The following is a 15,322-nucleotide window of genomic DNA, read 5'->3' as shown; positions in this document are numbered from 1 at the left end:
TATAGTAGTTTAAAGGAGAGGGAGATTTCTGTCCCTAGGTCCCTGAGGTTCAGGTTGGTGAGTGGTTTTTCTCCATGTGGCCATTCAGAAATCCAGGTTTCCTCCATCCTGCTGTTCTGCCATCACCCATCAAGGGCATCATCCTTGTCTGCATGGACAAGGCTAGGTCACAGGCACATTCACGTTCCAGCTCAAGGAAAGAGGAGAGGGAGGGCTGTGGCGGGACCCCGTTGTTGAAGATGACCCAGAAGTTGCATATAACACTTCTATTCACACCTCGTGGGCCTGAACTTAGTCACACGGCCACACTTCGCTGCAGGGAGGCTGGAACGCAATCTCCAACTTCAAGCCGCAGGCCCAGCTACAAATCCTATCAAAGCAGAGGAATGATTGCTTGACAGCTATCATTCTCTGCCACAGGCTTCCTCCTGCTTTACTCTTCTTCAACAATACTTGGCTTGTTCTTGGTCTAGCTGTGAGCCTTTGCCATTTACTAAATCAGGCCTCACTTGGGGGAAGCTTCCTTGAGGCCATCAGACACTCTGGTGAGATATAATTGGCCATTCGGGCTCTCCAACTCTGATGAAAAGCTGGGGCCCCAAAAGGGAGCCCTGGGAGCTCAGTGCCGGGCTAGGGATCTTCCCGAAGCGCCACCCAGCTGTTTTCTGAAGATATGATTTTGATGTGAGGGGCCTTCTCCCCCAGTATGGTGAGAGATACTGGCTTGGCTGTTACTAGAGGTGACTCATTCATGCTCTTTGTAGAGAGAGCGCAATCACATTGTTTCTGCAAAGAGTATGCTCCTGTGGCACCCACAGACAGGTCCGTTCCTCTTTAAGTGATTCTCAAATGATTAAAAAGTACACAGTGTGAAGGCTTCGGATGTGCTGAGCTGCACGTCACTCAAGGAGATGCTCCAATGGCGTGCAGAGAGCACAGGACCAAACGCCAGGATCTCACAGTGGCCTCAGTGCCTGCACTCACCAGCTACGTGTGTCCTTGGCCAAGTTGCTTCCCCACCCTGGGCCTCTGCTTCCTTATCTAAAAATATTTGACCAGATCACTTCTAGATTCTTTGTTCCAATCCCCCAGTTGTCCATGACCTTTTCTTGTGTTTCTTGTTGGAACACCTCAGCAGTAACTAAAGGGAAAAGATACCTCTTTCCTTCTCATTCATTTAGAATGAGAAGGTCCATTACCTGAGGTGGGAAAATTCAAGGTCTCCAAAGAGACTCCCCCTGTGCCCTTCCTGGGCACCAGGACCTAGGGCTGGCCTTTTGTTGGGGCCAGTTCCAGCCAGATGTCAAAGGAATGTTAACATAGTGTTGACTAGTGTCCCTGCAATCCAAGTCTGCAGAGAGACTGAGGTAGACAGCAGACACTGAGAGAAATGAAAAATGTATGTGATGGTTGGAGCAATATTTTCTACCTTTGTCATCAAACACAGGCATTGGGAGGGATTGCATATTCACAAATGGGATGCCACATGTCCTAATTTGTTCTTACCCCCAGTGGCCTCTGTCTTCTGGCTACCTGCTGGGCAAAACTCATTTGGGAACCAGGTGCTTTCTTATTCTCCACTTGTTTCTCCCTCTCACACTTAGCTTCATCTTTATTGGCAGAATGAAGTCAAGAATTCAGACCGTTAACAAGATAATTCAACCAAAATTGTCCTAGCAGGAATTTTATTTGTTTATGTCTCTTGGAAGTGAAAGTAGGAGCTTACTTTTTCACCAGAATTACTCTGATAACCCACCTCTGTCAGCAAGCCCATGACCGGGAGAGTTCTGCTGTAACAGAGTCTGTTTAGACTCCTAACACCAAGAGCATTATTATTTATCTCTATGAGCCTCAGGCTCCTTCTCTCTGTAAAATCAGAATCACAGTTCCTACTGAATGAGACTGTAAATATCAGGACTGCTGCATGCAGCTGACACTCTGTACATGTTTAAAAACACACGAATTTTGTGCATATGTACAACACACCCTGTACATTGATCGGAACATTTATATTGCTCTTACAATTTATGAAATTATTGCTTTTACAATTCATGAAATACTTAGCTGCATTTTCTCTTCAATCTTCAGAAAAGCCCTGGGAAGTAAGAAGAGGTAGCCACCATTTTACAAATGAAAGAGCCAGAGGTTAAATGACGTTAAATGGCTTTCCCAAGACCCCGCAGCTGGTCTGAGTTGTGTAACCCCTAACCTCTCCACTGCCTCTACACGGATACTCCATCCTCCACAAAGCTGGCTGGGGTATTGGTTCTCAAACTTGGTTGCACGCTGGAACCACTTGGAAAACTTAAAAATTAATGCTAACCCCCGATCCCACCCGCAGAGATTTCGATTTAATTAGTCTAAAGTGTAGCCTTGATATGAGGATACATTTTTTTTCTCAGTCTATCTCTTCATTTTCAATTAAATTTTTTTTATTGTGAGATAATTGTAGATTCATGTGCAGTTGTGAGAAATAATATAGATCAATCCCATGTACCTTTTGGCCAGTTTCCCCAACAGTAACACCTTGCGAAACTGCAGTATGATACCCCAACCGTAATACCGGCATTCGTATCGCCAAGATGCAGAACAGGTTTCACCACCACAAGGATCTCTTGAACTTTCCTTTTACAGCCATAACCAACTCCCGCTACCCATCCATCCCTTACCCCCAGTATTCACTAATCTGTTCTGCACTTCTATCATTTTGTCATTTCAAGAAAATTGTATAAATGGAATCATGCAATCTGTGACAATTTACGATTGGCTTTTTTCACTCAGCAAAACTCCCTGGAGATTCACCCAAGTTGCTTCATGTTTTAATAGTTCATTTTTTCTTTATTGCTGAGTAGTACTCATTGGTATGATGTGCCAGTTTACTCAACCATTGAAAGATATCTGAGTTGTCTCCAGTTTGACAATTATGAATAAAGCTGTCATGAACATTTGTGTGTGGGCTTTTGTCTGAAGATGAGTTTTGATATCTCTGAGATCAATGCCAAAGTACAATTGCTGGGTGGTTATGGCAGCTGCCCAACCATCTTTTAGAATGACTGTACCATTTTACATTCCCATCAGCAATGCACGAGTGATCAAGTTTTTGACACAATTTTTTCTTAAAAGCCAATCTGATAGAATGGTGATAATTCTTCCTGTGGTTTTACTTTGCATTTATTTCCCTAATGGCTAGTGATTCACCCTGGCGAATATCTTTTCATGTGCTTATCTACCAACTGCATATCATTTTTAGTGAAATGTCTGCTCATGTCTTATGTCCATTTTTTAATTGGATTGTTTGTTTCTAATGGTTCAGTTTTGAGAATTCTTTATATAATATTCTAGATACTAATCCTTGGCTGGATATATGGTTTCCACATATTTTCTCCTGGCCTATCATTTGTCTTTTGATTTTAATTAACAGATGATTTTCTTAAATTATTTTTAAATAGGTTTAGATTTTCAGAAAAATGAGCAGATAGCACAGGAAGTTTCTATATACCAACCCCCATCCACTCATACATTTGCCCTATTATGACATTTTGCATTAGTGTGGCACATTTCTCATAATTAATGAGCCCAAATTGACACATTATTATTCACTAAAGTCCATAGTTTTTATCACTAAATAATGTTCCATTGCATAGATGTACCGCCATTTACCCATCAATCTAAGGACATCTCGGTGCCCTCCAGTTTGGGGCAATTATGAATAAAGCTGCTGTAAATATTTGTGTGTAGGTTTTTCTGTGGATGTAAATTTTCAATTCAATTGGGTAAATATCCAGGAGTGTGATTGTTAGATCATATGATAAGAATATGTTTATCTTGGTTAAAAAAAAAAAACCCTGCCAAACGGCTTTTCAAAGTGGATGTACCATTTTGTATCTTTTATATAAGGTTGAATATCTCTTCATATGCTTATTTGCCATCTCTGTATCTTCTTTGGTGAAGTGTTCCTTCAGATCTTTTGCCAATTTTTAATTGGGTTGTTTGTTATTGCTGTGTTTTGAGTTCTTCCAATTCAAATCCTTTATCGGATATGTGTTTTGCAAATATTTTCTTCCATTCTGAGTCTTGTCTTTTAATTCTCTTAACAGTTTCTTTCACAGAGCAGTTTTTCACTGTAATACAGTTTAAGTTACCAATTCAATAGTTTCTCTCATGGATTGTGTTGGTATCCTATCTGAAATTCAATTACCAAGCCAAAGGTCACATAGCTTTTCTCCTCTATTGTCTTCTGGAAGTTCTATGCTGTAAGTTTGTGTTCTGCATTTAGGTCTATGATCCATTTTGAGTTAAATTTTATGGAAGGTAAAGACTGTGTCTAGATCCTTTTTTTTTTTTTTTTGCAAAAATATTTCCTATTGTTCTACCTCCATTTATTAAAAAGTTTGTCCTTTCTCTATTGAGTTGCTTTTACTCTTTTGCCAACAACTGACTATATATTTGTATGAATCTATGTTGGAGTTCTCTGTATTGTTTCCATTGATCTATTTGTCTATTCTTTGATCAAGACCACACTGTCTTGATTATTTCAACTTTAGAGAAAGTCTTTAAGTCAGATAGTGTCAGTCTTCAAACTGTCTTCCTTCTTCCTCGATGCTGTGGTGGCTATTTTAGGCTATTTTGGGTCTTTGTTTTTCCATATAAACTTCAGAATCAATTTGGCAATATCCACAAATCACTTGCCTCCAAGTGGAGGTGCAAGATTAGCTCCTCACTGGGCCCCATTAGGAGCCCATGAGGAGGAGGGAGGTAAGTGCCAGCTAGCCTCACCTCTCACCACTTCATTCCACCTCACTGCTGCTGGCTGGGGATGACAGTACAGCTTAACACAGGATCCCTGACACCACCCCCTGGGGGAGTCTGAGCATGGCACTCACTTCCATGGAGCAGAGGGTTGGGTGGGAGACCAACTCCTTATTCAGCCCCCTTGAAACCCAGCCTAAGTGTGTTTTCTTATATTCTGGTTGTCTATTTGGCAACCGTTCATGACAGGGCCAATTATATTAACTATATTTTCTTTAAAGATCCTGCAGAGCTCTGGGAAAGGAAGAACAACAAAAACTCAAGAAATAGAAATTAAGGAGTCTAGGAACGATAAATGCAGCATCCCTTTTCCCCAGGCACCTGCTCATGCCAGACCCAAGCCTCCACCAGGACTCAAAGATGGAAAAGACAGTCTGTCCTTTCCACCAAGTTGTACGGACCAAAAAAAAAAAAAAAAAAAAAGCCAAGGCAGACCTGCAAAGCCACAGCAGTGCAAAGGGGTGCAGGCACGTCAGGGAATGCCTTCCAGAGGAGCGGCCATGGGGCTGTGCCTTGGAGGAAGACTGGGGCTTAAACAGGTAACGAGAACTGTTATGACCTAAAGGAGCAGCATGGCAGACACCCAGCACCTTTGGCTTGTCCCACACTATGCCACAGCTTCTGATTTACTTCTGAACATTCACACTGCGCTTAGTATGTGCCCGGCACTCTTCTGAGCAGCTCTTTACCGGGAGTGTCTATTAGAGTCACCGGGGGGGGGGGGGGGGGGGGGGGGGACTTCTCACATACAGATTCCGAGGCGCTTCCCCAAGTCTACTGATTCAATCTAGGAGGGTGGTCCACACCAGTTTTGTTATTTGTTTTGTTGGAACTAGCTCCCTAGACAGTTCTGCTGCCCACCATTTCTCTCCCACTCTCCTGCTCCCCCCCTTTAAACAGACTCTCTGTGGTGGGCAGGGGACCCTGATATGTAACACCTGCTGATTTCTGTGGGGATCAATACGCCCACCAGGCCCAATTCAAGCCACCAACACAAATTAACAATTTAATTTGGCTTGCAAAATTCCTGAATAGTTAACAATGGACTCTCACAGGCCGTCTTAAGAGCCAGCTCCAGCATAACCAATAGCCCACATCCCTGTCCCCACTGGTTTAGAAATACTATATTCTAGTAAAATGTAGGACCAAACAAAAAAACACCTAACGTCAAGTAGAAAAACATTAATAGTTTGTATTGTAATAAAGTTAATTGCTGGGACACCTGGGTGGCTCAGTCCGTTAAGCGACTGCCTTCAGCTCAGGTCATGATCCCAGGGTCCTGGGATCCAGCCCCACATCAAGCTTCCTGCTCAACTGAGAGTTTGCTTCTCCCTCTCCCTCTGTCAAATTAATAAATAAAATCTTTTTAAAAAGTTAATTGCTTAAACCCATCTTATGCAGAAAACTCTCAGAGCAAACTTGGTAATAACCACTAGGGGAAAAGAGATTAGGCTGCCCAGACAGGCAGCGAGGATGAGAGGCCGCTCGCCATGTCTAAATAGTAGAATTTCACCACGTGATGTCACTCTAGTACTTGCGTCTTTATGTCTCTGGCAATCTCAGGCAAGAGAAGTCTCTCCCTCACTAAAAGGTTGGCATTCTTAACTTTTGTATCTCAAGGTGATTATGAAATTACATCATATTTGTTGTTCATTACTTGAAAGCAGTTTTTATGTCAATATTTTTTTCTTGGTTAAAGAAAGCGGTAATTTGCAGGAAGGTAAGAGACAAAGGCAAGGAGGCATTCTGGAATCACGAAACTTTGATTTAGCACAAGACTGATATATCAGGCAGGTGAACTTGGACAAGCCTTTTTAACCTCTCCAGGCCATAGTGTCCTCATCTGTGAAATGGGGGAAATACTTGTAACTTCCACCTCACAGGCTGGGAGTACATTATCTCGGTTGGTAGTCTGTTCTGCACTGGGCTTGCAGAAAACAAAGATAAGGAAGTCGAAGTTCCTGCCCCTGAGGAGCTCCACCTTTAACCTCGGGGACAAATATCTACACCACCCGAGATTACAAGACACTGGCCAGTAGACACTCTTAGGTTTCTGCATTTCAGCATTTTGTTACCTGACACTCTCTAAAATCTTGATAAGACGTCTTCATGGGTAGTAGCCGATTTTTTCGGAAATAAATGAAGCGCTGGTCTTAAAATTTCAACTGTAGCAGCCCTCTCCAACCCCAGCCCCTCCGCCCCGCAAACTGCTCTGGAGGAATACCACTCCCGAGGAGGAAACTGAAGCCGAACGCTCCGGTTCCCGTTCCCCGTCCCGAGGCGCAGGCGCGCAGGCTGAGCGCGTCGGCTCGTGGAAACAGAGGCTGCCGGTAGAGGGCGCTCCGGGCCCGGTCGCGTTCTGAGCTCACTTTCCCATCAGGGGACCAGGTGTCTGAGTTCTGCGCTCCCTGCTGGCTCCGCTTCAAGCTGGTTTCCTTCCTGGTAACAAATATTGCTGCAGCAGTTCCAGGCCACATCAATCCCATGTCAAGCTTCCCAGCGAACGGCCTGTGACTCGGCTTAGGCACACTGAGTCACGTGCTCACTCCAGCCAGGCAGGTGGATGGCAGCTCTGATCGGCTTTGCCCCTCGGCTCTGGGGAGGGGTCAGCCCTGGGCCACACGTGATGCCCACGCAGAAGAGGGAAGTTGTGGGGAAGGGTTGAGGGGGAATTGGAGGCATCAACTATCGGCTCCACCTGGGGCGTATTAGCTAGACCTGGGTGTGACTCGTGCTTTCGGGAGGAACAAGGGGAAGCAGGTGGAGCTCATGATGCGCTCTTCATATACACTCCCATTCCCTGTACTAGCACTGCCTCCACAGAGTGAGGTCTTCCGTTTCCTGCCTGAGAAATTCGCACTTAGAAGCCGACCGCTCTGCTCACCCCTCTACCTGCAGCGCGTGGGAGGGGGACTGTGCTCTCAGGGACCATTCGTTACCGTCCCCTCCCCTATCCCGTTTTATCTCACACACTTCACTCAGAGATCCTCCCCTACTTGGCATTTGCAAGTCCCCAAACTTTACCTGTTCTGCTGGACGGGAAGCCACCCTCACCCACCAGGAGCACCTTGCAAGCTTCAGGCGGCAACCTTCCTGCCCTGCATCCACTTTCCTTCTTCCAGAATCAGGCAGAAATCTCTGGCCTCCTGTAATCCCTCTATCATCCTCATTTGCAGTGGGATGAAACATTGATTCTTCTATCACTTTAACGCAGTCCTAGGAGGGAGAGGAGACAAGCACATGTTTGGTTGGTCATTTTAAGTGGGAAATCACGGACCCATAGTTTTCCACCAAAATTGTTATGTCTGTGATGGGCTTGGATAAATACATGTCAAGGATGAAGTGTTTCTACAGCCCCTGCCACCAGTGAGAAGGAGAGGACCAGGCAAGGAGGGCAGTGAGGGGGTGACTGTGGAGAGGGAAGTTGCTGAGGATGTGGGGAGCAAGGAAGAGGCATGGATTTGGAGATCTCCAAGATCAGCATGTGGAAGAGGGTTCCCATGCAGCCCTAGCTTACTGCCTGTGATTTGGGGCACGTCATTTTCCTCTGTTTCCCTGTCTGTAACTCATCAGTATTTTAGGATTAGTATTTATCAAAGGTTCTTGGAGTGCAAGCAACAGAAATGAATGCCAGCTAATTAAGCAAAAGATACTACAGCAGCAGGTTCGTGTGAAGAGATGGGAGCGGGGAGAGACTGGGGCAACCTGCAGCACGTGAGCCCCACTGAAAGAATTCGCATTCAGGAAAACACGCATACACTGTGCCAGCCAAACGTCATGTGCTTCCTGGCACCATCGCCCTGCAGCCCCGTCTGCAACCCCTCCCCACAGGAAAGAGCCGGGGTCCCTGCCTAGCACTGAGGCCCTGCCAGCCCCACAGGGACTCCAACCCAATTCTGGATGATGGGGAAGGACTAAATGGCCAGGCATTGGTTCAATGAAGACCACGGCTGGTTCTTTTGCAAGCCTGCGGCCTCCAGCACCGGCCCAGGACAGACGCAGCCTCACCGGGTGCCCCAAATCAGGACTCTTAAGAGGTGGCTCAGGACCATTTGGTAGCCCATCAGATTCCACAGCTCACCAGCGTCCGATCCCACAGATGCGTGGTCATGGGCTCCGTCAGCACAGGGGGGCTGGGCAAAGAGGCAGGAGCACCTCCTCTGGGCAGTCATCCCTGAGCTGAAATCTCACAGGCCTCACCAGCTTCTCCCTTAGCCCTGAAGCCACCAAGCAGCCACCACGCCCAGCACTTCTCTATTTACAGCTTTCCAATACCACCTCCACCTTCCCGCCCCCAGAAACATGAGCTTCCGGCCTCATCTTACCAACATGGGTGACCACCGAATCCCCCACTAGCTGTGTGTGATCCCGAGGGAAGCGCCACATTCTTGGTTATGGTTACTAACCATTAAGAACCACTGCTATAGACTGAGTGTTTGCCCCACCCCCGATCCCTACTGGCCCCCTTGGTCAGTTCATATGTTGAAAACCTAGTGCCCAAGGTAATGGTATGAGCTGGGCAGCCTTTGAGAAGTGACTAGGTCACAAGGGCAGCCCCCATGAATGGGATTAGTGCCTTTATAAAAGGATTCAGAGAGTTCCCTACCCCTTCTGCCATGTGAGAACACAGCAAGGTGTGGGCAGTCTGCATCCCAGAAGAGGGCTTTCACCAGAAACCAGCCACGCTGGCAAGCTGATCTTAGACTTCCCGCCTCCAGAAATAAATTTCTGTTGTTTAGAAGCCCCCTGGTCTGTGGTCTTTTGTTGTAACAGCCCACGCTAAAGGAACCATGTTTACTCTTCTGGAAATAATCATGGCCTGGGTCAGAAGACTTGGGCTCAACCACTGACATAGGCCCCTCCCTCCTTGTCCTCAGTTTCCCCTTGTCTACAGCAAGGAGAGAACCATGTGATTTCTAAAGGCCTTTCTGGTTTTCTCTGGCATTCTCTGGATTCAGTGGCTTGGCTTTGCCAGTGCAAAAACAGCTGCATTTTGGGCTGGGGTTGGGAGGGGGAAGGCCTGAGAGGCAGAAATGGCTGCGCACAATCAGAAGACACACGCCCATGGGCTACACCTTCGAAAAGGGCGGGTTGTGAGGGGGGTTAGTGAGAGCGCCTGGAGAGATCCAGCAAGGAGAAGCTGTGGGCAGCAGTGGGAAGCTGTGTGACCACCAGGGCCAGAAACAGGAGACTGAAGTCGGACACCTGGCTAAGGCTCCCACCCACTACTCAACTACGGGTCCCAAGCTAGTCCCTTCATACGAGGCGGTCATGGGTGAGCAAGCAATATGCCTGTTGAGCTGGGTTTCGAACTCAGGCGAGCTAATGGAACACTCTGGGCTCTGAGATGATGTCACCCTCATGACGGGGGTTGAGGGGGACGGGTTAGGGAGCCACAGCGGGCCCCCCCCCCAGCCCACCCATTACTCGACTCAGCAGAGCAAAAGGTGCTGAGATCTCTCGGCTCAAATCCGCGCCCCACCCCCCGCCACCCTGCTGCCAGACAAGAGCAAGAAATCCAGACTAGACAAGAACCACTGCACGTGAAACTTTTATGAGAAACTCTGTAAATGTGTAGAGTGGCCGGAGGCCGCCTGCCCACCAGGCCCCGCCTGTCAGGGCAGCAGCGCTCAGCACTTGCTATAGATGGCCGCGCTGCCCCGCTCCTCAAACTCTTCCTTGCTGACCCAGAGCTGCTGGAAGGCCTGCAGGGAGGCCAGGATGGAGCCGCCGGTCCACACGGAGGTCTTCCTCTCGGGAGCGGCAGCCACCGCGGGGCTGTCCCCGGAGCAGAGGAGGCTCAGCTCCTTCTGGAAGCGCTCGGGGAAGCCATCCAGCATGGTACAGCCACCACACAGCAGCACGTTGGCGGCCATCTCCTCCTTGAAGCCCACCTCCTGGCAGCGGTCCAGGCAGGCGGCCGTGAGCGCGGGCAGGCCAGGCTGGCTGCTGCCCACCAGGGTGGGCTTGAAGAGCATCTCGGCGCACTGGAAGCGCTCCCGGCCGATGGTGATGAGCTTGCCGTCGGGGAGCTCGTAGTCCACGCGCATCTCCTCCAGGCACAGGCCGAGCTCCTGCTCGGGCATGAGCGCCGAGTAGCAGCACTTCTTCTTGATGTGCTCGATGATGTGCAGGTGGTCGTCCGTGAACTTGTGGCCGGCCTCGTTGAGCAGCTGCAGCAGGTAGTTGGTGAGGTCGCTGCCAGCGTAGTCAGCACGGCCCGTCAGGCCCGGCAGCACGTCGCCCTCCGAGATGGGCACCACGTGCGAGACGCCGTGGCCGCTCTCCACCACCAGGCCCGAGGTCTTGCCGTAGGAGTAGATGGACAGCAGCGACTGGGACGTCACATGCATGGCAGGGATGCCGAAGGTCTCGAACATGAGCTCCGCGTACTTCTCCCGGTTGCTGCTGGGGCTGAGTGGGGGGTCGGAGACCAGCACCGCATGCTCCTCGGGGAGGATCTTCATGGCCGTGTGGAAGACGTACTCCCAGATGCTCTGCACGCAGTCCCAGTCCACCACGATGCCGTATTTGAGCGGGTTCATCAGCTTCAGGGGCGCCTCCGTGTTGAGCAGCTCGTGGCCCACGTAGGTCCCCTTGCGGGTGTCGCCGGCATCAGCCGCCTCCGAGGAGCGCTTGCCCACGGTGGAGGAGATGAAGTAGGTGGGCCGTGGCTCGCCCGCATAGCCGCACTTACAGTACTGGGAGCCCAGGTCAAGGATGAGGGCCTTGAGCTTGCGCACCTTCTTGGGCTTCATCTTCAGCTGAGTGGCTGAACATGCGTCCCGGATGCCGGCATCGGGACCGGACAGCGTTCCTGCCTCGCCAGGGTCACCCTGCGCCGTGCCCAGGGGCATGGGGCTAGGGCTGCTCCTCGTCGCCATCTTCCTTCTTGGCTCACCTTCTCACATCCACATCCTAGAGCTCCGTGGGGAGAAATAAGACAGCCCGCCTCCAGCAGTGCCTTGGCAACCCCTCAGGACTGTGATGTCACTGAGGGCCGGTCCATTCTGGCGGCCCGGGGAGGGCTTGGCCTTGGCAGGCCCTCGATCTGCCACCCCCACTGCCGTCCACCTAACTCGACTTTGCTTCGAGACACAGCAGGCGGCCAGCAGTTTTAGAAATCCAAGCACATTGGGGTCTCAGGTTTCCGTCCCCTCCCCTTCCACCCCTGCTTCTAATGCCCTGTCCACTGACCGAACGCCTTTTCTTCCTCTGCTTCGTGGCTGAGAGGGTGATACACATTTGAGCCCCTGCAGTAAGCCAGGCACTGCACCAGGTACCTCACATACATTACTCCCCAGAATCCTGAGAGGTACAGGCAGAGCTGAGGAAATGAAGGCTCAGAATTCAAATGATTTGCTCAGGAGCAAACAGCTCTTGAAACTTTGCATTTTCATTCAAGTTCTTTCAACTCCCCTGTGCCAGGGCTTAGAGTGTGAGGGCTCCAACGGTGCCCTCATCCCTTCATTCAACGTTTACTGGGGCTGGTGCAGGTCGAGCCCAGGGCAGCTTGCCAGTGAGTGGTGACAGAAGCCTGGCCACAGCAGTGTCCCGTCTAGGTGGGAAGGAGACAGGATGGATGCAGATGAGTTTGTAGGTGGAAGGCTACTGGGAAAACGAAGGTGCCCAAGGAAGGAGTGATTACGGAAGGGAAGGAGTCAGCGGGTTCTAGGTGATCCTAAGTCAACTACTAAAGGGTACGTGGGCATCTGTCAAGTAGCGAGGGGGAGGGGAAGGCATCCCAAGCAGAGCACAGCCTGTACAAAGGCGGGGTGGGCGGGTGGCCGGGGCAACGGTGGGAACTTCTACTAGTTGAATGTTTGGAAAAACAGATGAGGCTAGAGAGCTCATGGAGCCAACTAGGGAGGGCCTCAAACACCCGGAAATAAGCGCCTGGGTTAAATGGAGGACAGCTGGGGAACAAATGAAGACTATAAGCAGGGGCTGGTCAGATCTGACCACTGGAAAATTTGGGAAACATCTGTGTTTAGCTGTGATGTAGAGGGGCAAGGCCACGGAAGACATTCTTGTAAGACCTGAAGGTGACCCAAGCCAGGCTGTGGCAGTGTGGAAGGGAAGGAACAGGTTCTCGAGCAGTTTAGAAGGCAGAATCTCATCCAGTTGGTTGGTTCCCCAACTATCCCCCATTCAACCCAAGCTCTTACTCTAGCATTGAAGGCCGTCTCTCGTTGTTCCTGTGACATGCCTCACCTGAAACACCGCATTTACATCAGATGATTAGACTAGCTGTGGGGAGTGAGGGAGAGGGAAGGAGGAATCCCTCAGCTTCACCAAAGCAAAGAAAGATGGCCTGTCATCCAGAACAGGCCAATTCATTGTTTCCATGGGGCCCCAAACCGTCTTCCCTCAAAAAAACAAAAACAAAAACACCTCCAGGTGATTCATAAGAAACCCTGAACTTCAACATTTTCCTTACTAGATTCTCTTTCTTCCCTCCCATAGCTTCTAAAATTACAGGGGCTCAGTTCACCTTTCTTCCAAAAATAAAGGGTGGGTGGTGTCCTAAAAGCTGGAGCAAGGATACCAGCTCAGGGAGAAATGTGTTTCTTGGTCTAATCTTACCAATTGTTGGTTTTTTGGTGTGTTGTTTTGTTTTTTTCCTCCACTGCAGGAGGGCCTCAGAGTTGCTTTCAAGAAGGATCACCTCATGGTTTTCCAGCCTTGGGCCAGAGGAGCAAAAGTAGGTGTGATCCCACCGGAATATGTGGCCCAAGATAGTTTGAACAATAGTGGGCATCTCTAACCTGGCAGGACCTCACCAGAGACCGCAGGGAGCCCACCAGTACCTTAGATGGCTAGTGACAAGTATGGGGGCTTGTGCATGCCAGGTACTGAAGGTTTGGAGTGCAGTGTGCCAATGGTCTCCATATTCTTCCATCATCAATACCATTAACTGTGTCCTGACCCCCGAGAACAGAGAAGGAACAGAAAGGAGGACATAGAAACTAAGGGAAAAGGGCTTCACTTAAGAGAGAGCGTCCAAGCATGCAAAATCCTGAGAGGTGAAGTGAAAGGAGTGAAAAGTATCCAGTGACTTTAGCCTGAAGGATGTGGGGTAGACCGAGAGTCCCTGTGCTCTTAGGCCTTACAGACATGATGGAGTGACTAGCTTTAAGCCCGCACAGCACCTCTCCCACCCGCACTGACAGAAAGGGCCAAGGAGGGCCAAGCCTGGGGGGGGGGGGCACTTGAAACACAGCCTGGCAGGCTTTAGTGTCTCTCAGGGAAGTGGGAAGCACAGGTCAAGGGACAGGGTGAATAATGGTCCCCAAAAGATGTGCCCATCTGGAATCTGTGAATGTTACCTTTCATGGCAAAAGGGACTTCACAGATAAGAGTTAAGGAGTTTGAGATAGGGAGCTTACCCTGCATTATCTGGGTGGCCCTGAAGTAATCATCAGGGTCTTAATAAGAGGGGGGACAGGAGGGTGAAGTCAGAGATAGGACCACAGAAGTAGAAGTCAGACAGGTCTTTGAAGATGAAGGGGCCCCAAGCCAAGGAATGTAGGTGGCCTCCAGGGAGCTGGAAAAGGCCAAAGACGATCACCTAGAGCCTTGGGAAGGAACGCGGCCCTGCCAATAGCTTGATTGCAGCTGAGGACAACTGTGGACTTCTGACCTCCACAGCTGTTGATAAATCTGTGTCTTAAGCCACTAAATACGTGGTAATTTGTTACAGCGGCCACAGGAAAGGAGCACGGGCTCTTACAGGAATCCGGGACAATGAAAATGTGCTAGGCACCTGCACAGCCGTCCAAATTCAAGACGAGGGTTAGAGAAGGAAAAATTGGTCATTCTACATTAAGTATGCCCTTGGTTATCACATACACATTCTTTTGAAGTGAAGTCAAACAATCCAAGTCGGCCACGCGAACCCCTACGGAACAGCAGAGGCAAGTACCCAATATTTTAGGCAGCCAGGTGTAGAGAAAAGTACTTTCCTCTTCTTCCAAAATTCAATGCCATCTCATCCTCCACCCATTGAACCAAGAAGCTGACACTCTGCCTTTGATATGATGGCCTGACTGCCCCCATCAGGCGGTCACAAGACTGGACCTGGACCTTTTCTTCTCTCACCCCCCCCCCCCCCAAGGAGCCAAGAGTATCTTCAGTAACCTCCTTAAAGGAGAAAGCCACCCCCACCCCCCGGAGTAACTGCCTCTTTTATGAAAAGAGTGGGACTATATAACAAAAAGTTGGCTTCTGGGCGCCTTGACAGTGACAGGTGTCAGCACCAATGTGCCTAGCTTCAGAGATGGTAGATGAGATGACGGCCATACAGCCTCAGAGACACATTTTGGGTCTCACTGAGGTGTGTCCACACCACACCCCTGGGAAGAAGTCGCAGTCAGGAAAGCTTGGCCCCCGCTGGCTGGATGTCCACGGGTGAGCCACGCACCTAAGAACCTCAGTGTTCTCATCAGTGCACTCTGTACGGTCCGATTTCATTGCCAACCCAAGGACCTGCGTGAAGGAGTGTGTGTACACA

General features: G+C 49.4%; 1 protein-coding gene across 1 annotated transcript; it reads right to left on the bottom strand.

The window, feature by feature from the left end:
- Window positions 1–10,352: 10,352 nt before the first annotated feature.
- ACTL7B (actin like 7B) lies at window positions 10,353–14,902 on the bottom strand. Its single transcript, XM_087869494.1, has one exon. The coding sequence runs from the start codon at window positions 11,691–11,693 to the stop codon at window positions 10,440–10,442; it is 1,254 nt and encodes a 417-aa protein (XP_087725620.1). The 5' UTR covers window positions 11,694–14,902; the 3' UTR covers window positions 10,353–10,439.
- Window positions 14,903–15,322: the final 420 nt, after the last annotated feature.

This window comes from Ursus americanus, chromosome 18, assembly GCF_024610735.1.
Source record: "Ursus americanus isolate L20-20 chromosome 18, mUrsAme1.1.p, whole genome shotgun sequence".
Taxonomy (NCBI): Eukaryota; Metazoa; Chordata; class Mammalia; order Carnivora; family Ursidae; genus Ursus; species Ursus americanus.
Note: the sequence above shows the minus strand (reverse complement) of the source record. Positions and strands in the feature narration are given on the sequence as shown.

What these genes read in the sequence shown, in the direction of transcription:
- ACTL7B (XM_087869494.1), bottom strand. Translation starts at nt 11,693, where the DNA reads ATGGCGACGAGGAGCAGCCCTAGCCCCATGCCCCTGGGCACGGCGCAG.